This window comes from Castor canadensis, chromosome 6 (genome assembly GCF_047511655.1).
Source record: "Castor canadensis chromosome 6, mCasCan1.hap1v2, whole genome shotgun sequence".
NCBI classification, from domain to species: Eukaryota; Metazoa; Chordata; class Mammalia; order Rodentia; family Castoridae; genus Castor; species Castor canadensis.
This window is the reverse complement of record NC_133391.1, coordinates 91482336-91506995: the sequence shown is the minus strand read 5'-3', so window position 1 is coordinate 91506995 and position 24660 is coordinate 91482336. Positions and strand designations below refer to the sequence as shown.

At 35.0% G+C, this 24660-nt stretch overlaps 1 protein-coding gene across 1 annotated transcript in view; it reads right to left on the bottom strand.

The window, feature by feature from the left end:
• Positions 1–24660, bottom strand: part of Slco4c1 (solute carrier organic anion transporter family member 4C1) — a 54022-nt gene that overhangs the window by 20327 nt on the left and 9035 nt on the right. The window contains exons 3-8 of the mRNA XM_020184728.2: positions 8162–8344; positions 6573–6669; positions 4739–4860; positions 3297–3415; positions 2037–2181; positions 1451–1646 (exon numbers count right to left, since the gene is read on the bottom strand). Of these exons, the coding sequence (XP_020040317.2) occupies positions 1451–1646; positions 2037–2181; positions 3297–3415; positions 4739–4860; positions 6573–6669; positions 8162–8344 (862 nt within the window). The remainder of the gene's footprint in view (positions 1–1450; positions 1647–2036; positions 2182–3296; positions 3416–4738; positions 4861–6572; positions 6670–8161; positions 8345–24660) is intronic.

Here is a 24660-nt window from a genome sequence, read left to right as displayed (position 1 = left end):
ACTTGGGGTACAACCTCCTCCAGCAGCATCCTGCACACATACTGAAATGATTAAAGCAGCACAGTGAGCTCTAAGATGCAATGACTACCTGCCTGATCCCCTACTAGTAGCTAGGATTTTGAAGTAAATAAATAAATAAATAAAATATTGACAAAGAAAACCAGTTGCAGGTAGAAACACATCCATAGGACAGAAGTTATTTCTCTATAGTAAACATGAATTTCTAAGTAAATGTTACAACAATCAGTATTGCCCAGAACTAGTTTCATATTGATTTCTCTTCTAGCCTAGTTTCAATTCTCTATTAAGACAATTTTAGAGCCAGACATGGTGATGCATGCTGATAATCAAACTACTTAGAAAGTACATATTGAGAGGATCATGGTGTGGTAGTACACTCCTGTGATTTCAGCTGCACAAAAGGCATAGGTAGGAGGGTCACAGTCCAAGTTCAGACACAGGCAAAAATGTGAGGCCCTATCTGAAAAAAGCAAAAAAGGGCTGAGCCTAGGCGCCAATGAATGGTTCATGCCTGTAATCCTAGCTACGCAGGAGACAGAGATCAGGAGGATCATGGTTCAAAGCCAGCCAGGGAAAATACTCAACACAGACTGATGGAATGGTTCAAGTGGTAGAGTGCCTCCCTAGCAAGCATGAGGCCCTGAGTTCAAACCCCAATACTGCCAAAAAAAAAAAAAAGAGGGAGGGAGGGCATGAGATTACTGCTGAGAAAAGAGAGAGAGAGAATGATAACTGTGAAATTCTCTCTAGGATGTTATCCAGTCTGTTTTCTGTTGCTCTAACAGAATATGGGAGAATGGGTAACTTACAAAGAATATCAATTTATGTGGCTCACAGTTCTGGAGGTTAGAAAGTCTAAGAACATAGACCCAGCATCTAGTGAGGGCTTCCTTCTTATACTATAGCATGACAGAGGATATCACATGGCAAAACCAAGAAAGCAAGCAGGCTTGGCTCTCTCTTCGTCTCCTTACATGGCAACAAATGACATCATAGGGGCTCCATTCTCATGACTTCATCAAATCCTAATTATCTCTCAAAAAACAATACCATTAATATGAATTTGGGTAGTGTTTCTAACACATGAATTTTGGGGTGGGGGGTCACATTCAAACTATGCAAATGTGAATCCCTTAAAGATAAACATTCTGTTGTATTAGTCTTTGTATCCCTGAGCCAAAATTAGTGTCCCGTACTTTGTGGTTGTTCCTTAAATGCTGTCTGCATAAATACTCACAACTCTTAAAATGACACCAATTTTTTAAATAAACAAAATCCCCCATATATTCTTGCATAGGAAAAAGGACTTGTAATTAAAAAGAAAAAAAAAGCAAATTCCTAATCATTTGATTTAAGAAGCATATACTTGGAAATGTACACATAATTTATTACTCTGACATTAATATGAAAAGTATTGAAATATATTTACCCATTATATGATTCAGACACACCAGCAAATGGCTCATTTTCACATTTGGCATAAATAAATACAGAACTCAGCACGAGTGCAACTCCAGATGCAAACAATGCAAACTTCATTGTATTTTTACATGTCATTTTGAATTTTGAAACAAGGACACCACCTAAAATCTGACCAAGAGCAGCTCCAGGAATTAGAACCGCCCCTAATGAGAAAGAAGATAGTGAAGAAACACACGAGTATACTCAGTAACTCATGCTGACAATTGGAAAACATCAAAAGCACCAGTAAAGTTTTTAATATCGACAAGTATTAACCCAACAGAAAAACAGCTGCACAAATGACTTAATAGTTCCACTAAGTAAGGGCTTAATAACATTAAGCATTGAGCATTAAGATATTCCCTTTAGCCTTATAGGCTTTGTCTCTCTTAAATTCATGCAATAAATTCTCTGATTACAAAAAATTGGAACTTTAATTAAAGTCAGTATAAAGTGTAAATTTCATGGTATGAGATATCCAAAGTTATATGTTATTTTAATAAAAACATGTTAAAGTATAATTAGCAGATTAAGTTAGAACAAAATTGTTTTACCTCCAAGGGTAGCTGCAAAGCTGGATGTCAATCCAAATTGATTTTCTATAAATTTAGGTAAAAATGTAGCAAATCCAGTAGTAACTAAGGCTTCAGAAGAAGTTGATAGAACTAAACACATAAAGACAGTATTCCTCATCAAATTCTAAAGAAAAAATACAGTTCACCAAATGAATAACTATAATTGTACTGCAAAAGGCAGCATTAAAATGGTAGCATAATGAAAAGGCAAAAAATTTAATAAACAAAATATCAGCCTGCAAATTTACAGCATTTTTCCAGCATAAAAACATGACTACAGATAATTAATAGATTTACAAATGCACTGATGAAATCATTTGTGTCTGGAGCACCTAAAGAATTGACAGATAATTCACTAGTATGGTGATTATACCTTTCATCACACTCAAGGAGCCAGGGAGATAGGTAAAAGCTCACTTGGGAAGGTTCCCCTCCCCAATCTCACTACAAATGTCTATACTATAGATCTACCCCTTATTAGATTTTTTAAATTGTGTCTTGAATTCCTATGTTCACTGAATGAAGAACTTAAGACTGTGAACACAGATGCAAATGGTCTCCAAGGACCAAACTCATAGTATCTTTTTATGATTAAAAGACTAAGTAATTGAAAACTTTAAAGCAATTTTAAGTGTTTATATTGTTGTAGCTCTCAAAATACTTATAGTTAGGGATAACCTAGCAATTGTACAGAAATCAAAGACAGATGAGGGTGGCATTTGGTGACATAGTGGTGAACATAGCTGCTTTCCAAAGATAAATGAAAAATTTATAAATTTACACATGGAAAGAACAAGTTAAAATCACACAAACATGGAACTTTTACTCTGTAGCACATTTATAAAAAAGAGCAAACAAAACCCAAAGGTTACTGGATTAAAAGGAAATGAGCCAAAGGTATTCATCTGGACAGAAATATCATTCAGACATTCAAGGATAGTTGGTGATATCCTATCCAAGGAAAAGCAGCAATAAAATGCTGCACCCATAGAGATAGAAATCAGAATAGGGATCTCTAACAAGCAAATGAAGATTTTAAAAAGCAATGGTGAGCAATGACTCTTGAACACATGCTCTTTCAGTTGCTCTACCTGAAACAGTTTCACTCAAAGACAATGAAACTAAATCTGAGGACTTATTTATAAGAGCTACAATGTAGTAAATAAGCACACCAGACTCTTTTAAGAGATTTCTGTGTATACATGTGTAAGAAAGGAGAAAGAGTTAGTTTAATTTTACCTTTAGAGCAGCTGGAAAATCTTTAATACTTTTTCCAAAATTCTCATCTGTGTGTTGTAAGACAGTGCTATTATTCTGATGAGTCTGAGAAGTTTTTCCAGCTTGAATCTTTGCTGTACCTAAAAAAAAAAAAAAAAGTAAATTTACTTGCTCTGTAATTTCATTCATCCTTTTACTTTATAATTGACAATTTCCACAAGTGGACAAATTCCGTTGCACAAGAGGTCAATTATTCTTTTTTTCAAAAAATTGTACAAATATCTATGTCTGTAATTAGGCCATGCTAAGAGCTGGTGTTTATTAACACTAACTAAAATGAGTTTCTACCAGTCTAAACATTAAAATGATACAATTTTGCTCACAACACATATTGTTTTCTTACATCATTTCCAATGGATTCCTTTTGAGTTTCAGGCTGTTTTTGCCACAAATTCCTTTCTTTTCTTTCTTTTATTGCATAAAACCTGTTATTAGCATAAATTAATTGTACAAAGGGGTTTCCAGGTGATATTTATATCCATGTATATGATGTACTTTGATCAAATTCAACCCATCTATCAAACTCTTTCTTTTCATTTGGAGTCTCCAAACATTGTTTGTTCCTTTCAAATTGCTGATTTTGTCATCATTTATAATTTAAATACATTTGTTACTTTTTCCTGTTGCTCTCTAAAGGAAAATAATCATGTTTGCAGATGAAATAATATTTGCCACCTATCATCGTGCTTTTGACTTTTAATATTAATTCTGTGAATAAATGTGGAAAAAAAACAGTAACATGTAATTTTAAATTGGATGGCCCAGGGTAGAAAGAGATCAATGAATTCACCTACTTCTGTTGTATCATTTTCTTTTGCTCACTTCTGAAAGTTAGTAACCTATTCTGTTGCAAACAACAATGGAAAAAACTAAATACCTTCAACCTAGAGAAAAATACTTCTACAGATATGTGTTTTAAATACAAAAACAAGCTCTCAAAGCAAAATGGGTATTCTTTTTTTCTATTAAACTTTTAATTGACTCTAATATTAAAATATGGTAAAAATGTACTACAGAATGACTGATGATAATTGAAAAAAATATGTACTTGTTCTTTCAACTACAAATAATTAACATAAATGATTTAAGGCAGATGTGTCCTTGAAACTGGTGACTGGTTGAACATGAACTAATACTTTACAACATAAGAAACAAATTTAGTAATTAGTAAAGACGTGAATATGCATAGTTTTATTAATTATTAGTAGGAAATAAAATCCATGAATGATAAGATTGCTATCCACTATTTACCAAAATGAAGATAGATTTTCAAAGTATGTGTAGGCAACTAAAATTCTAAAAAGTAAATAGGGTGAATCTGTGTTTCTTAATAATCTGATAGAAAACAGTATCTGGCCTAGAATTAGAATAAAACCCTCTGGTTTTAAAGGAACCACACTTACCTGGCAAATGTTTTGGAAAGCAGGAGAAAGGTATTATCAAAGACCAAGCAAAGAGCCATGATAGGAGAAATCCAACCCACCAAGCCCCCAACCACCGTGGATCATCCTCAGTGACATCAGTGCTGTATGACAGAAAAACAAGAAGGAAAATTCAACTCAGTCTTATTAATTATAATCCAGTTATGACAATCATGTACTTTATATGTGCATGGGATACAATACTATTAAATTTAAATTTTCATGAGGCCACTATGATGAGCCAGGTAACAGATAGCAGGCATAAATGAGTTATATGACATGAAAATTTAAAAACTTAATAGGAAATATAAATGAAATGAGTATTTGAAAATATACAGATTTTCTAAACATTTTCACTTAATCTTAGCTATTTCTCCTCTACTGTACTCAAATACATCTTACAGTAAATCACTGATCTATGTTAAAAGTCCACACACTATACTTCAACTATAGCATTCTTTTTAAAGCAAATTATTCAAAAGTGGTTTATTGAAAGTTTTTTTTAATGCCTGTAATCCCAGTTACTTTGGGAGGCAGAAATTGTGAGGATCAGGGTTTAAGGCCAGTCTAGGCAAAAAAAAAAAAAAAAGTTAGTGAGACTCCATCTCAACCAATAAGCTGAGCATGGAAATTTGCACCTGCCATCCCACCTACGCAGAAGTCAGGAATAGAAGAATTGCACTCAAGGCTGGCCTGAGCAAAAAGGCAAGCCTCCATTTGAAAAATAACACAAGCAAAGGACCTGAAGGTGTGGCTTAAGTGGTAAAGCATCTGCCTAGCAAGTGCAAGATCCTGAGTTCAAACCCTAGTACTGCTGTTTTTAATAATAGTTCTCACATTTTAATATCAACAGATCCTTTCCAAAAACATATATTCCCACAACTCACATAATCCTCCACTGAAATTAAAAGGTCTTCTCTTAAAAGCCTGACTCTGACTCCAGGGCTTGTTTTTCACACCTTTTTAATTTTGTGGGGGAGCGTGGGGGCAGAACTGAGGTTTGAACTCATGGCTTCAAAATTATTAGGCAGACACTTGAGCCATGACTCCAGCCCTCACACCTTTTTTATCATCTCAGAAAGATTAACCTGGGACTAGCAACTCGGAACAAATCACATAGGCAGGACCATTTCTTACTCATCACTTAAGGTCATGCCAAGATTGTGTCTGAATAATAAAACTAGGAAATATGGCCTTGCCAAAGGCCAATAACGTCCCCAGTCAGGTTCAGGAGAAGGTAATTCAGAGGTTAAAGCAAATGTGGGAGTTAAAAGATCAACCTTAATTCATGTCTTGGCCATTTACCAATCTACATGTATAACTGCCTTACAGAATTATCTAGAAAATTAAGTAAAATAACATATGATACAAGCTAACACTAAGAACATGTGTTGTCTGTAATATAGTACAGAATAAATAACAATGACCTATTATTATTGTTGTTGCCACATTTATGACAGCAATTTAATTGTGATCTCTGTGACATTAGCAGAGCTACCAGGGAACTTGTTCTAAAAATCATATCTTGTTGACACTACTCAGGCTATCAATCTCTAACTAAATCCACAACAGACATAGCTTATTTTTATTGAATTCTTGTTCTTGAACAATGCATGGGATCCTTAATACTTAATTTGAAAAATTTTACTAGGGGACTGTGCAAACAAAAACATCATAGAAAAAAATGTGTGTACTCAGTTTTGTTTCCTGAAAATACCCCATGAAGTCCAGAATAAGCACTGTGAAAAGGTTCTGTGATGTTCATATTATTAAAATCAAATAAACTTAAATGAAAGAAAAAAAGATATTGCCTTGCCTTTGTCCCAAAGCAATGTCAATGTACATGGTTAACAGCTGTCCACCCAACACATAGCCAATGGCAGGGCCTAAGATTGACATAGAATAGCCAATTCCTAGAAGAAGATTAACAATGTTAGAAACACCCACATGCACAATTGTGCTTCTCATGTCAAACAATAATGAAGACAAATATTTTACTACAGAAAAATCTTGATGGTTATACCTACATCAAAGCTAAAGATTTTCCTGGTATGCACCTCTCATCCCAGCTACAAAGAGAAGCATAAAATTAACTGTATTGCCACCTTCTACATTTTTTTAAATTAATTTTTGAGGTTCTTTTACTCATACATGAAAAAGCAGGAAACTAAGTTTACAACCAAAACTAAGCATATATCAATGCCAAAATGACTTATGTACTAGATTAAGTCTCCAATGCAAGGTTCACAATGATCCAAACACACAAAAACTTTTATCTGTCAACTACCCTATTATATATTATAGCTGTGTTTTAAAATGTACATAATTTTAGTAGAAAAGTTCAATTTAGAAATAATTGCATGTGCACATATAAAGGATTAATGATCTAAGTAGTTTATGGACAAAAGTACATTGTTAAAATGCTGGAAATCAGTGATTTATTAACTATTTCTGGTGGCAGATTTTTAAAAGTAATTTCCAATTTGGTTAGACTAATAACTTTAGGAATATCTGATAACTTTTAGCAATATAAAATTGCTGTGGGGGTTTCCATATTAGGGATATGCTCAGGGACATTTAGTAGTCTTTGTTAGTGGTACACCAAGCACACTGACTTCTAGTGACTGTGGCAATAGATCTCTTATGACGTAATAATAAACTGATACAAACAGGACATGGAGGTGCACACCTACAAGTTCAGTACTCAGGTGGTTGAGGCAGAAGGATCATAAGTTCAAGGCCAATCTGGACTACATGGCAAGACTCTCTCTCTCTCTTTCTCAATAAAACTGATAAAGAGAAAATTCATGTGTCAATGAATTAGGCAATATAGGGCCTCAAAGGAATTTAAGATGAACTTACTCTATAAATGAAAAATAAGTGTCACAAATAAAAAGGGTTGATTTTAAATGGGAAATTCTATAGCACTTCTGGACACCATTTATCTTATGGCTTTTCTTGTGGACTCTTGTCATGTCCACACTGAATATAATAACTCATGATCTCCACACCCTATGTAAATTCCCCTGCAATGTAAGCTATCTAAACAGAAGACTGCTCTGATGGCTCTGCCCATTCAGCATGTCCAGAGTGGGACATCAACAAAAGTCATTATGTAGTCCACTACCTAAGTTGATATGATAGTAAATTAAAATGAATAAATAAATAAAGTAATACGGCTTTTACCTAGTGGAAATATCCATGGCATTAAAACTCCCTTTCTGTTTTGTTTTTTGTGGTGCTTATGATGAATCCCAGGGTCTTGTGCATGCTAGGCAAGTGCTCTGCACTGAGCTACATCCACAGCCCTATCTTTTCAATAAAATTTTTTAAAAAACATGTTATGCTTTCCTCAAAATAAACACAAAATGCTACTGAGACAGTTATACTGAAGAGTACGCTTACCTATATAGAGAGAAGACTTGTGGGTGGGCACAGAGTCATCAATAAAGGCTGTTCCCAGGGTGTAGAGAGGGGTTCCTCCAGTCCCCAGCAACAATTGTCCCAAGATGAAGACATATAAGTAGTTAGAAAGTGAAGAAGTTGAAGAGGTACAACTGGTGCTATTTCTTGTTGTTAAGCAAGTATCTTTAGTGGAAAAAAAATTATGAATTTATAGAAGTTTTGCTAATAATTTATTTAACAAATTATACTTGTTGAAGATAACCTTTGTTTCTTTTAACACTTAATTTTGATTATATTTAAACTATATCAAGAGACATATGTTACTATAGAAAATTTATGAAGTATTTCCATGCAAAAATTTAGAAAATATAAAACAAAACTGAGAAACATTTCTTTAACAATCAAAATTAACACATTTTCAGATAAGCCAGGCTAAACAGTACAAGCAAGCGGTGCCAAACAGGTTGAAAAACAATGAAAATAATTATTCTTGAGGTCAAGAGCACAAACCATAAATTACAAACTCATGGAATTATGGAGATAAGGAAAGAAAAAAATACATATGGGCTGAAGAATTTAGGAAAGATGTGAAATGAAACAAACTGTCAAAAATGAAAATCACTCTGGGATGGGCAAAAGAGAATAAAGACTGGGAGAACTACAAGGACAGAGAATAGACTGGAAAAAATATAACGAGATTAAGTGAAGAAAAACTAAGACACTAAGATTTAAAAGATTAACGAAATTATAGAAGAGATACAGATAAAAGCAATCAAACAATAGGTAATCAACTAGAATAGGAATATATCTTATCTATCGGTGATAGAGATTGGATGGTTAGTGCCAAAATAGTTAGATAGAAGGAATGTGCTTAGTGTTCACAGCACAGTAGGGCAACAACAATTAACAGCAACCTATTATGTATTTTAGGAAGTAGTAAAAGAAAAGAAGTTCAAAGGCACCAAACCTCAGGAAAGATAAATGTCTAGGGGTATGATTTGATTATTAAATATTGTACAAATATATTTCATTATCACACTGTGTACCCCATAAGTATGTATAACCATGTGTTGATCAAAAACAACTAAATTTTAAAAAGGCATGCAATTTGACAATATACCACAAGATGGAGCCCCTAGATTGTTTATGAATTTAGAGGATTGTTGCCCTTAATATTAAGAATTACAATTTCACTTCCTAGAAACCAGTGGGAGGGGGGCAAGGTAGAGAAATGACCCAAACAATGTATGCACATGTGAATAAATGAACAAATAAAGAAACAAAGAAAGAAAAAGAGAGAGAGAGAAAGAAAGAAAGAAAAAAAAATATATATATATTAGTTGGCCAGTCCTGCCAACTAATATTTGCAGAGCCTGCAGCAAAAAAAGACAAAAGAAAATCCTCATGGACAGAATATTTAGAAGTTAAATATCAAGCTTAATAAGCCCAACCTTTCATCCAGTCAGAGACCCAGGCATTTGCCCTAAAGACCTGGAGGCAAAAGTCTCTGTTTCCCTAGGCCTGCCCTGCTACAGGGTTAAGTCTGCACTGGGCTGAGACTGTGCTGAGATTCCACTCTCCCAGTCCCTTTTGTGAGCAGATTTCCAGGAGGCGCCTAAGTCTTCTGGGACAGTGACTGAAGAGGCTTAGTTTTCCAGGTGACTAGGTCTCATGAATTACCTGAGTCAGGTACTTTGAGATGGCTAACTAAACAAAACCAGCCTTCCTTTCTGGAGACTGGCTGTAGTGTTCTGTCTCCTAGCCACTACCTTTGTTTATACTAGACCATCCCCAAGTTACATTAACATGTCTGGTCTGGGGAGTTTAGCTCATTCTTACATTCCTCTCCTATGATTCTCTTTTCGCTTACCCTGTTACTGACCTTTCAAACTTTTCTTTAAAAACTTGATAAAAGCAAAAATAATGAAACCTGGAATGTTAAAGTATAAGTTGCTCTAAGAACCAACTCAGGACAAGGCCTTTCTTGCCTAGGCCTAAGGGAAGCCAGTGGCCAAAGAGCTGAAAAAGTAGTAAGAGAAATCTCTTCCTGCAGGTGAGGAGCTAGTCCTAAATCCAAATTCATATGCTTTGCCTGGTAACAAGAGATGATCCAGGTGGCAGCAGAGGCCTCCAGTCTGCTTGAATTTCTAAAACTACAGAAGGTAATATAGAAAGACAAAGAATCTCACAGACAGCACTCTCTCTTTGTGGGAATTGAAAAGCTGAGAGCTTTTGTTTACACAACCCACCTGCCTGGGTTGCCAGTCTGGCCACTTATCTCCTCTGGGGTCCTGACCCTAACCCACCAATAAAATGACTTCCAAAACGGAGCTACCATAGCATCCACAGAAAGATGTTATGAGGCCATTATTTATATGAAAGAAGACAGAAGCAGAAAAGACAAGAAAAAGAAACTGGAGATGAAAAATGGCACGAAGAAGAAGGAAAAATTAAAACCCTGTAAACCAGATGCCAGCGGCTCACACCTGTAATCCTAGCTACTTGGGAAGCTGAGATTGAAAGGACTGCAGTTTGAGGCCAGTCTGGGCAGATAGCTCCAAAATAACAAGAGCAAAAATGGACTTGGCATCATGGCTCAAGAGGTAGAGCACCAGATTTGCAAGTGCAAAGCCCTGAGTTCAAACTTGAGTCCCACCAAAATAAATAAATAGAAATGAAGATACAATGGAAAGGGGCACAAAGGAGAACAAACTGAAAAAGCACAGCAATAGATATATGAAACCAAAAATGCAAAAGTAAGGAAAATGAGTGGCAAAGGAAAAAGGATATTAAGCATAGATGAAGGCTGGAGGAGATTATATATACACATAATACCTGAGAAAGAAAACTAAAACCATGGAACAAAACCCTCAAAGACATAAGTTAAGAAAATGAAACTAAAATTTAAAAATATGAATGAGTCTGTACCTTGATTCTCCATAACTAGGTACCTGGGATACAAGCATCATTAAGACACAGCACACTGCATCTTGAAGAGACTCCAAACTGCATACACATTTGGACAATTGAGAACCTTTGCAGCAAATACCAGCAGTGCACTGAATGTCATGTGTCAGAAGCACTTCTATGATTTCAGAACATGCAGGAGAACAAAGGCTATTAAGTACTTTGTGCCCACCCTCTTAGAGACTTATATGTCATATGATAAAGTCAATATCTAGCATCTCACATACTGGTGCTCCTAAGACAAAGGATGGCAGTTGTTAAGTAAATCAACACAGTTCTAAGTAATTAAAATATCTAAATTTAGTCTCTCTACAGATAGGCTTAAGTCTTGATATAAGATTGTGCATAGAATTGTTGAATATTTTTAAAACATTTTCTGAATCTGTGTTAATTCACCTATTGAATTCATGATATTGGGTTGTTTTGATTCTTTTTTTTATCATTCCTTTACTGGCCAATTAAGACAAGCATTTCACCTCAGATTAGGAGACCAAATATTAGATTTTTGGGTTTTTTTTTTTTTTTTTTTTTGGTGATACTGATATTTGAACTGAGGGCCTCATGCTTGTTAGGAAGGCACTCTATCACTTGAGCCACTCTGCCAGTCCTTTTTATGTTGAGTGTTTTTGAGATGGGGATTTCAAGAACTACTTGACTGGGCCTGACTTTGAACTGCACCCTCCTGGATCTCTACCTAAGATTACAGGTGTGAGCCACCTGCACAGAGTTCAACTATTAGATTTTTACCTGAAAAATGTTTGTCATTTATCTTTGTAGAAACACTTATAGAAGTGTTTGGGGCTAGCAGAGTGGCTCAAGCTGTAAGGCCACCTGCCTAGCAAGTATGAGGACCTGAGTTCAAACCCCAGTGCCGCAAAAAATAAATAAATAAGTAGAAATATTTGAATTCCCACACTAAGCAAACACACACACACACACACACACACACACACACACACACACACATCCTTTTTCTTTTTCTTCCAAGAGACACTGGCACAAGTCAAGATGATCTCTGGTAGATATGAAGAAGAAAGGAAAGGTTTGAGGTTTTACCATCTACTCAAATGATTATGAAAGACAGTTCATTGCTATTTTAGGTGCTTGAGGGAGCTGACAAGCACTGAGTGGTTAGTGGCATTTTCACTATGTAAAACCAGTCATAATTGGTAATTCCACGTCAGTTGCTAAGTAAAAAATGTTTATAAAGATAGGCAGATTATTTACTGGATTGATTCTATGAGATCGTACCTGGAACAAGCATCCTTAATCTGAGTTTCCCTGTCTTCCCCATGGCCCCTCAACTCCATTTTAGTGGAGTATGATAGGGATGACTTCATTTTGTATAACGAATTTTCACAAAATTCTCAGTAAAATACCATGATGACAATGTAACATAAGTCATTCTCCTACCTGAAACAAACATTGAAATGTTGTCACTATTGGTTGTCATTTTATAAGATGGTGAAAAAAAAAAATGTGCAGAGAGACAATCAACAATCTCTATACTTCTTCCTCTGTACCTGATCAGAGCTTGACTGAGAGGCATAGCTTCCTGGTCTATCGTCTGATTCATGTTCCTTTTACCACTGACTACATCTTAATTGGTCTGGGATTTTAAAGAGTATTTTATATGTATTCAGCTGTTCTACTTTGATTGGGTTATGACAGTTTTCTTTTACCAAGCACTATTGGGTGTGAAGGTATTAGGCACATAAGCGAATCCTCTCATTCCAAAATATATTGCTTCTCGAAACTGTAAAAGAAGAATGCAATTTCCCCTTGGTGTTTAGGATCCATTAACTGTGCCAGTTTAGTGACCCTGTTCTAAACTTCTTGTTGACTATTTTAGACAAAGAAAGAGATTAGGGAACAGTTGCAGCTTTGAATTTAATGGGATAATGACTAGATTTATGATAAAAGCATTCAACCCTTTAGGACTATAAGTCAATAGGACCAATGCAGGAAACAAAAATTACATGAAGTGTCTAAAAACTTGTGAGGCCCTGAGTTCAAACTCCAATACCACCCCCTACCAAAAGCCATTAAGTGGATTACTAGATACAATAATAGGGAGAGGCACTAATCTATTATCATTCTTTATTCTCTACCCTGCACATTTTGGTTATAGAGGAGCTAACAGAGTCGTTTCTGTTTTAATAGATATAGGATATCCTATAAGGAAAGAAAAGTTCTTTTGCAAGTTATACAACAACAGAAACCACTCTGTCGAGCAATAGCTCTGGGTACTAGAGAGCATGTCAAGACAAGTAAATTCCATCAGCAGGAGTTTGTGGCAAAACTACCTTTGCTACAAAAGAGTTTCTTGCTCAGAAGTGATGTTGTATATGATAGAATGATAATAAATAAGGTAGTATGCAGGTCAAACAATGGTCTTTGTTAGATGCATCTCAAGCAGTGAAAACAAACATACATCTAGAATCTGTATCTATCCCAGAAAGATAAATTCCAATCAGGATAGGTGTATTTTGGCTGATCTGGAGAATGTTGGTGCCTTGGGGAATGTTATCTTACTAGGCCCAGAATCTACCTCTGGAGGTAGTAAATCAGCCAATTAGTCTGTAGTGGAGGTAGCTAAAGCAGACTTAAAAATAGGTACATGATTTTGAACCATTTTAAAGCCATTATCACAATTTTTTACATGAGATAATTCAGTAAGTACTACCATGGCAGGGAAAAGACAATGACATTCACTGGACAGGCCATCCTGAGGGTCTCTTCCAAAACTCATGCCTTCATGTAAGCACTAACAAAATTATCTTTACATTCTAGGCCCATTCCCAAATACATGCTCAGCTTGCACATGTTACTCCAGTGGACTTCTTGTATCTGATAAACAGCTTTCATTTTTTTTTCTCCCAGCTTCTGACTGACCAGCTAATGTGTTAGAGTTGTCCCTGAATCAGTACAGATCAATACCTAGGGCCTTTTTTCCTTCTATTGAAAGTTAATTTCCATTTATCATTGTCTTTTAGGAACATGACTGATCGAGCTATCAATCTGAACTGTCTACTTGTGGCTACCAGCACACTTTGCAAACTCCATAATCTACGCTACACTTCTCTGTGAGGTCCTCAAAATGAGGACACGTAGGTTTTTCTAGTAAGACCCTGATAACTTCTGCTTATAATGAAAACCTTCCTCTATTTTCAAAAGGGGAAGCATGGGTCATGAAAAGCAAGCAGTATGGTGGTGCAAGATCCTTGCTTATGTAGTTACTTGTGCTTCTTGCAACCATTCTACCTGTCACTTCATTTAACAATGAATGCTACCTCCCATGTCAAAGTTTATGATTTGCTACAACAGATAACACATTTGGAAGTGTAAGAAGTTTAAGTTACATGGTACTAGTCATATGTCTAACTTACCAAAATCAAGGAGCAACTCAGGACTTCCTTTACTTTTTGTTGTTGTTGTTGTTGTTGTTGTTGTTGTACTGGGGTTTGAACGCAGGGTCACTCCACCAGCCCTTTTTTGTGATGGGTTGTTTTGAGATTGGGTCTCATGAACTATTTGCTAGAGCTGGCTTGGAACCTTGATCTTCCTGATCTCTGCCTCCTGAGTAGCTAGTATTATAAGTATAAGCCACCAGCACCTGGCAGGACTTTCTTTCCAAATAAAGAATATTTATAGGCAAAAGAAACTGTGGTCTTATTACATAAACATAAGTGTCCTTATTATGATTTCCTTATGGAGACTTGCCAGAGGCTTCTCCCATCCTCCAGTCTATATAATCATGGCCTATATCTGGTGCAAAGCTTTATTTTGTTTCACTTCCTATTAACATCTGTTAGCCTCATGTATCATGTAGTAAATGGGATGAAGTATGGTGTAATCTTATTGCTCCACAAAAACCAAACTACCCTGATTGTCCTTGTAGCTAAAAAGTCAGAGAAAACATCTGGAAGATCAATAGCTCCATACTGGGTGTCCAAGGCTGTGCTGATTTGGTCCATAAAAGCTATCAAATCTGGAATCATGGCTGCAATTAGAATCACCACCTGATTAAGTTTACAATGATATACAGTCGTTCTCCGTTACTTTATTGTGCATTTGCAATAGACAAGCATGAGGAAAAATATGAATGTTATTAGCAATGATCTTTTAGATCTCTGATGGTGTCACTAAACTACTAATTCCCTTAGCGATATAGTATTACTTTTGGTTTATTATCTTGCTCTTCTAAGCCTTTCTAATAATAATGGCACCTAATTCACCAATTCTACCAACTAATGTAGTACATTCATTCTATATCTTATAACTAAAGGACGAACAACCAATCTGGGAATTCTGCCAGCTAAAAATCATGAACCCTTTTCTACATTCTAAGACTAAAGAAAGCGCTACTGGATGGCTATATCCGAACCCACTGTGTAAAGACCACCGTTCGACCAATCTTACAGTGAACGACTGCATCATTCTAGAAAGCCAGATATCAGCATTAGTTCAGAATCATCACTTTATTAGCTCCAGTAAGTCCAAAATACTTCCTTTCCCCCTCAGCACCTAGATAAAAGGTTTCGGATCTCTCCAGGATGGATCCAGGACAGTAGACACATCATATACTCCTGGGCTTCAAAAAGACCTGTCCTCAGCATTAATAATGATTGTGGGTCCATGAATTGGCTTAGTCCTGGGAATCTGGTAAAGGGTTAAGACTCCCACTTTACAGCTTCTGGTTTTTGTCGTGAGAATTAAAATTTTTCCACTTACATACATTAAATCATTCTTTGCAACTTGCTTGTATAATTGGGCCAACTTTGCTTCTGAAGTATAGCAAGGTCTTTAGTTTCTGTCGCCAGAATCTGGGTGGGCAGATGAATAATAGTCAGCACAAAGTAAATTCAATAGGTCTTCTGTGAATTTGTGAAAAAGCAATGGTTACTATAATAATATAAGGTTAAATGAGACTTCATAGAAAAAGCCCGGGGTGTTAATTTGCTAAGTATCTATAGGATAGTTAACGAGCCACACATATTTCAACCACTGAGAAAAATAAGTAAATTTTGACTCTTGAACTCCCCAAAATCTTGGTTTGATGTAGTAATAATGGTAAATGATGATGTAAGATTAAAGTTTAATTATATGATAAAAATATATAATGTAAATATCATAGTACAAAAATTATTAAAAGTTAGGCAGAAATACAAAAAGAAGCAAAAATGTCAGAATATGATACATAAAAATAAAAAAGGGATATATAGAAAGCTTAAGCTAAACAATGTAATAAGTGAATTTTAAATGATAAATTGGGGCTAGAGAACATATTTCAACTTTAAGTAACTAGAGACCTGTCACAAAAATTAAATCCTTAAACATGGTACATTTAGCAAAAACAAAAAGGCCAGTATTTTATGCTGTTTTAGACCACAGGATTTAAATGTCCATAAAATTGAGACAAAATTATTCAATCACATCATTGTGTGTTATTTTTAAAACTTCAAAGTCCAGAAATAATCCAAAAGCAGGTAAAAATAGTTTTTATTACAGATTTATCTATTGTTTTTAAGAAATTAAAATTAGAATACTGACTAGGTTGACAGTAATACAGAGATGATGAGAAATATCACTTACAAAAAGAAAGTGGCAAGGACATGATATCTGATTTTTTTGAGAAAAATATTCTCCATGCATTATTCCTAGGGAGCTCATGAATAATTTATAACCTTAAAGATTCTTAGAATTCTTTCTTTCTTTTTTTGTAGGACTGGAGTTTGGAATAAGGGCTTCTCACTTGCAAAGCAGGCAAACTATTGCTTGAGCCACACCTCCATTCGATTTTGCTCTATTTGCCCAGGCTGGCTTTGAACCTCAATCCTGCTCTCAACCTCCCAAGTAACTAGGATTACAGGCATGAGCCCCCAGTGCCCAGCTTAGAATTATTTCAGTAAATAAATCCTTTAACTTTGTTTATTCTTTAACTTGATGAAACAGCTCCTTTTTTTTCTATTTCCTCCCTCCCCTTAATCAATAAATAACTCCTAACCCTCTACTATATGTCAGATAATATGCTGGGAAATGGTGCAACCTGTGTGACAGAACCTTTTTAATTTGTTTGTTTATTTTTTATCCTGTTTTGGTTTTTTGAGACCAATACTTTTTATGTAGCCCAGACTGGCCTGGAACTCCCTATATAACCCAGGTATGTAGCACCATACCCAACTTAGAACCCTTTCTAAAGTGTTATATTTTAACAAGCTACAGAGATTTACAGGACATTTCTTTGCTGACTTCTTGGTAAAACCTAACTAACTGATGGCAACCATATTTATGGTGGTCATTGGATTTTTGCCAAATATTCCAGCTTAAATGAAAGCAATAAAATGATGGGGACTTAGGAGCAAGGAGAGGCAACTGCTTAAAATCTAAATCCCATAAAAGATAAAATTCAGAAGATGGAGCTAAGATCAAAGGTAGCACCACCCATTGTTCATGCAATTGAAAAGATTAAGATGTCACCAACAAATCATTTTAATTGGAAAATATGACTCAAAGAAAAGTACCCAACAGTATGGGTAGAGTCTGCAAAGATTAGTTAAACCAAGAAGGGGACACAAGTTTAAGAAAGATGACATATGCCAAACTCACATGTTTATTTGCCCTCTTCAAAGATAGTCAAGGATGACCAAAAGAGAGAGGGGAGAAAAGGAATAGTTTCAAATAGAAATTAAGATTCTATTCTTTGACAATGGTAAGTTCATAGTTTTTCCTACTCAAAGGGTATATTAAGTATTTTTTTACCCTAATTAGGCTAGAAGTTATTCATTCTTTTAAAAATATTTATTGAGCACCTACTTTATATGCTATCTCCAGTACAAAATAAACACTGCTATGAAGAACACTAATCTGTTTCCTGGACCCATAAACCTACCGTCTAGCAGATGTAAGGAAAGTCTTACAGAGGCACACTCTAAATCCAAAGCAGCAGTCAGAGAGCAGAGGATGCAAACTCTGACCTATGGCCCTAGCCCAGGCCACCCACTGCTTTTCTAAGTAACCATTTATTGAAACACAACTGGGTTTATTTGTGTATGTGTTGCTGTGTCTGCTTTTATGTTCAGTAGAGTTAAGCAACAGCAGCAGAGACAGTCTGTAAGGTGAAGACATTTACCTTTATCATTTTCCACTTTACAGAAAACACTTGCTGACCTCTTTCTCAGACTACAATACGACTACTCAGGCACCATGTCTCCTTTTTCAGAAATCTTCTCTCATTATCTTCCACATCACTGCTCATATGCAAGGAAACTAATTTTTGCTTCTTTTTTGCTTGTTATTGTAGTAAGATTAAAATAAACACAATAGAGAGAAGTATAATGAACCCCTTTCAATCCAAAAATCAGCTTCAATAATTATCAGTCCAAATTGAATTGTTTTGTATATACTGCTGCCACTTCATTTCCTACCCATTTGTAGATTATTTTGAAAATATCTAAAACATCATATTATTCTCTCAATATTTCATTGAAGCTGCAACATTGTCCAAAACTTATTTGCAGTCCATTAGAAAAAACAAATTTCATTTTCCAATTAAGACTAGACTATTTAGCATTTAACATGTGAATTACTTTGCTCAATCAAAGGTGAGTGAAAGTGAGGTTGGTCATTGGAGGGCAATTGCTTTTAGAGCCTGAGACTGACAAGTCGTTTCCTTTTTTTCTACAACATATGTTTCCACAATGTGTACAAGGCAGAAATAGAAGCTACTCAATCAGCCTGGATCTTTAGGTGGAGTTGGCTTGGAGATTAGCTGTGGCCAACTCTTAAAAAACACACCAAACAAATGAGAAATAGACTTGATTTTTTATGCAACTGAGATCTTAGAGCTATTTGATACTAACACATAACCAAATCTATCCTCATTGTAGGTTAAAAGTCCTTCATTTAGCTACTCAAAAAATACATTCTGAGAGTTCCATTTTCCTAAACATCATACAAAATGCTAGGGAGGCAATGATAAACAAAACACAGATGATTTCACATGATGTTAACATATTTTCCCCTATTCTTCCTCTAAATACAACTAAAAGCCCAGAACATCATACAAATGTAAAACAAATAGAAGAAGTTCTGAAGTCAAAAAGAAAATAGTATAGCTAATGACAGCGATACCCAAGATAAGACATGGCAGTGACTTCCCTGGGCTTTATTTTTGCCTCATCTAACATTTGAAGCTAAATACCAAATGGGTGCAAACATAGGAAAAAACCAAAAAGACACAAAAAGGCCTAATGATTCTAACCAAAAAAATCAAGAAAAGTACAGCCTTGCTAAGCAGAAAATTTTGGACAATACCCATACTAGTCAAATACCACAGAAAAAAGCATGACTCCACCCACACCAGCAATATATAAACAGAGGCTGTAAAAAGCTACCCTAGTCTTTCAAAAAAGTAGAAAAGGAGGAACACTTCCAAATAAATTTTATGAAGCCAGTTGTCTTCTGAAACCAAGACCACATATAGACAGTACAAAAAAATGACATAGTGATATCCCTTATGAATACAAAAGCAAAATTTCTCCAGGAAACATTACCATAGAGAGTTCACAAATATATCAGAAGAATTATACGTCATTACTAGTGTGGTTTATTCAAGGCTGCGAAAATGGCTCAATATTCAAAAATTTAAAAATAAGTGTAATTCACTATATTAATAGGCTAAAATAATCACGATCATTATCAATGGATGCCAAAGTATTTGGAAAAATTGAAAAATCATTCATGATTAAAATGTTTCACGCAGTAAGACATAGAATGGAACTATACCAGTTTGGTACAAAGCATTAATAAAACCCTGCAGGTGTAGTAAAAGGCTAAAAGCTTTTTCCCCCTAAGCTAAGAATGTCTATTTTGACTGAGCTTATTCATTAAAAATAATAGTGGAAGTTCTAACCAGTTTAGTGATATAGGAAAAGAAAATGAGTGTAAAGGAATAAGCAAAACTCTCAGTATACAGAAGACATGATGTCTAGATAGAAAATATCAAAGACTATACAAAATAACTTCAAGGACTGGTAAGTTCAATAATGTCATAGGATACAAGATAAAATATGCAAAAATCTATTGTACTTTTATATATATGCAATTGAGCATATGGAAACTGAAATTTAAAATTCAATACTACTTACAATCACTTAAAAAACTCTCTTTTGTTATATAAATCTAACAAAACATGTATATAACTTGCATACTACACCTACAAAAAACTAATGAAAATACATTTTTAAAATAAACCTTTAAAAATCTAAATAAATAGAGAGCTGTATGTATTCATGAATTGAAAGACAACACTGTAGAGACTTAAATCCTTCCCTAATTAATTTGCAGGTTTAATACAATCCCCTTCAAAATTCTTTCAAGGTATTATGAACATATAAACAAAATCAGTCTAAAATTTGTAAATTTGCATGGAAATAAAAATGAGTTAGAATAGTCAAAGCAATTTTTAGAAACAAGAGTAAAGTGGGAGAAATCAATGGGTCAGATTTCAAGATTCATTATATGGCAACATCAATGAGACTATGGATAAGTAGAAAGGTGGTTCAGTGTTAGAGCATTTGCTTAGTCTGTGCAAAGCTCTGGGTTCTATTCCCAGCAACACACACACACACAAAGAGACTATGCCATTAGTGGAGAGGCAGAGATACACAGATCAACAGAAGTTCCAGGAAAAAAAAGTCCATACAAATATGCCGAATTGACTTTTTGCAAAACTACAAAAGCATTCAATGATGGAACACTAGTCTTTTCAAAGTATACCAGAGCAACTGGATGTCTTCAGACAAAAAAAAAAAAAAGAACCTCCATATAAACCTCACATATATAAATTTACTCAAAATCTATCAAAGACTTTAATGTGAAGTAGAAAACTTTCAGAAAAAAAAACAGTAGGGGAAAAACCTTCAAAATCGGGGGCTAGGCCAATGGTTCTTAGACTTGACAACGATATTCTGTGGTATGGATACAGCACGATTTTTTGTAACCATTTGCTTGTTAAATGACATGTGAGTAGTTCTTAGATTTTCATTATTAAAAATAAAGTACATTGTGTACAAAGTTGGAGTGAACATAGTTTTCATTTCTCTGGAAGGAAGCCCCAGGACACACAACGTTCAGATTTTTGAGAAACTGCCATACTGATTTGAGAGTTGCTGTACCATTTTATATTCCTATCAGCAGCACGTGAGAGATCAAGTTTATCTGCATATTTGCTGGCATTCAGCATTCCTCTTTGCTTTTATTGCAGCCATTCTGAGGTGTTTGGTAGGAATAAGACCTCATTGTGTTTTGATTTGCATTTCCCTAATGACTGATGATACTGAGCACCTTTGCTTGTGTTAATTTCCCTTTGTATATTCTTCTTGGTGAAATGTCTGTTTATGCTTTTTGCTCCTTTTCTAACTGATTGTGTTTTGCTGTGAAGGTTTGAGAGTTACATGTATATTCTAAGTACTAGATCTTTGTCACAGAGGTAGTTTGCAGATATGTTCATCAAACCTGTAGCTTATCTTTTCATTGTCTAAAAGGCTTTTCAAGAGCAAACATTTTTAATTTAGTGAAGTCCAAGTTACCAAATTTTATGATCCGGTGACTCATGCCTGTAATCCTAGCTATTTAGGAGGCAGAGATTAGGATTGTGGTTCGAAGCCAGCCCAGGCAAATAGTTCACGAGACCCTATCTCGGAAAAAAAACCCATCACAAAAAAAGGAGCTGGTGGAGTAGCTCAAGGTGAAAGCCTGGAGTTCAAGCCCTAATACCGAAGCAATCTGATAAATATTGAGAGAATTACTCTGAAAAGAAAAAGGCAATTCTAGAAGGCTGCAAAATATATAATTACTGAAACAGAGAAAAACCTTTGCAAAATACTATGTTAACTTTATAAAAAATAGGTACAGTAAAAGTATTAAGATAATCCCCAAGTTATTTTCTTGGAGAAAAGAACAACAATGAATTGAGATTTTTTTTCTTTTGCATTTCTAATTCCAAATTATTTGCAATGTCTCACAGTAATCAGAAATGTAAAATATACTATTAAAAAAATAACAAAGGAGGGTTGCTTGAAAAAATTATCTATCTCCATATTTGGTGATGTAAAATAATACCCAATATATATTCCAAGTTAAAAAAAAATTAGATACCCATGTGTTCAAATTCTTGATGCCTTAAACAGACATTTTAAATGTATACGTGTAAATGTGTATGTAAATATGATATAAATATAAGTGAATGTTAGTAAAAGTGTGTGGGTATGAATGTGTGTGAGTGTTAAGGACTGTAACATAAGTACATTGTGACTATTTGTGAATACATGGGTGCATGCGTCCATTTTAAAAGACTGAACAATGTTAAATTAACAGTGGGAAATCTAGGTTGTGTTACCATTAGATTTCTTATTTTCTTCCTTGAAGTTTTTTTCTATTTTCTGAATGTATTACGAAGTACATAGTAAGTTTAAAAGATAAATATAAAAGACATTTAAAAGGCAATATTTTATTTGTTTGGTTTGGGTTTTTTGTTTTTATTTTTCTTGTTGTTGTTTGAGACAGTGTGTCACTATGTGGCCCAGTATGGTCTTGACCTCGTAATCCTCCTGCCTCAGCTTCCTGAGTGCTGTGATTATTGTATATGGATCCAATTACCTGAGCTACCCCAAATAAATTTAGTTTCTTATCCCATAATAAGGCCCCTTCTAATGAGTTACTTTAAAAGTGGCTGCCTTGGACTGTGGGTGTGGTTCAGTGGTAGAGTACCTGCCTAGCAAGCACAAGGCCCTGAGTTTAAACCTCAGTACTATCAAAATAAAATATTTTTAAATAATAAAAGTGGTTGGATAGACTTTGGAGATTTGACATGACCAACTGGCATCTACAAAAAACAAATGTACTATATGGAAATATTTTTACTTATTTATATTATTTTGTAACTGCCAATAACCAAAAATACAGTTATTTGTCATGAGCATCATTACTCATGTAATGAACACTTACCCACGCATCAGGCACTCCCTTCTCTGAAAGGGAGTGGTTATTATCATCACAATTTATAGTTAGAGATATTAAACCAGGATCATATAGTCCTATCACTCAGTGTGCAAGCACTAAATTTAAACTCATTCATCTGTGCTAGATTGCTACATGCTTTCCTTAAATGCAATGAAAGAGCCTTAAAATAACACAGAAAAAAATACTTAAATTCACCGTGGATTATTTGTGCATTTTTAAGAACCATGACTAAGAAAACAGAATTTCCTCTTTTTTTTTTCTTGCCACAAGCCACACTTTTACCAATCTTTGTGAGGAAGCTACTAAAAAAAAAAAAAAAAAACCATGGCTTAATCATTACCTCCCATACATTTCCATACATTACATCTGCTTAGACACAGCTACTTATGCCTACAGCCACCTGAATGCTTGATCAAAGAATTTTACTTTGCATATGAAGATAAATAAGGTCCATCGAAAAATAATTTTAGTACTACTTTAGAAGCACTGTAGTAAAGTCAACATTTTAGCAAGTCCTTATGACAAAACTCTAAGCCAACTATCAAAGAACTTTGCTACTAGCTACTATTTCTAAATATGCTTCTCATTTTAGCTTCCTTTTCACAATGCAAAGTTTTCAGATCCCAAATCCTACCCATAAATGAATTTTTGCCTCTGATCACTAAACAATTCTTCCTAATTCAATGGAGGGAAAGAGAGAGAGAAAGAGAGACCCATTTTTACTTAGGCCAAGTTTTGGAAAATGTGGTTAGAAAATCCCTAACTGTCTTGTCTACCATTGCCTGGTCTCCTGACATTCCATGGAAGAACAAGTCATTAGGCAATTAATATGCCTCCATAGAAGGGATCCATTCATTCATTATATTTTTGACAACTCAGCAAATCTTTCTTGAGCACTTAATCTACCCTAACAGGCTGTTCTAGCTGCTGGCCATATGAAGTTTATAAATTCAATAAAAGCTGCCAAAAACACATTCGTAGACCCAAGACAGCATAGAGCAGATTTTCTCAAAGTACCTTCGCTGAAACTCTGACCTGGAAGAGGAAAGATAAAGCGAGAGGAGGAAGGTGGATAAAGAGGACAGCAAAGACAATAGGTCCCTTGGTCAGTGAGTTCAGAACTGCACATATCATGCCCCTAACTAAAGACTCACAGCACGCATTTATTTTTATAGTGGTGCAGTTAGGATATGTATGTAACTTTCATTTTTTCTCCAACTCATTCAACCATGGGCATACCTTTCACACTCTTAATACCTCTAGAAAATATGTGCTGCAGATCCTACTATGGGAAATTTGGGACATTTTTTCTCTTATTGAAGGCCTTGGATTTCTCAAACCTCTACCTACCAGCAAACTACAGTTTGTGGGCAGAACTGAATTTATACTAACTCCCATTGACACTTTTCCTACTTATTTTTCTCTGTAAGCTTTATCTCTTTCACAAGCTTGGCAATTTGAATTTGCAAACTGGATACATTCAAGCACCTGTTTTATCTCATGATGGT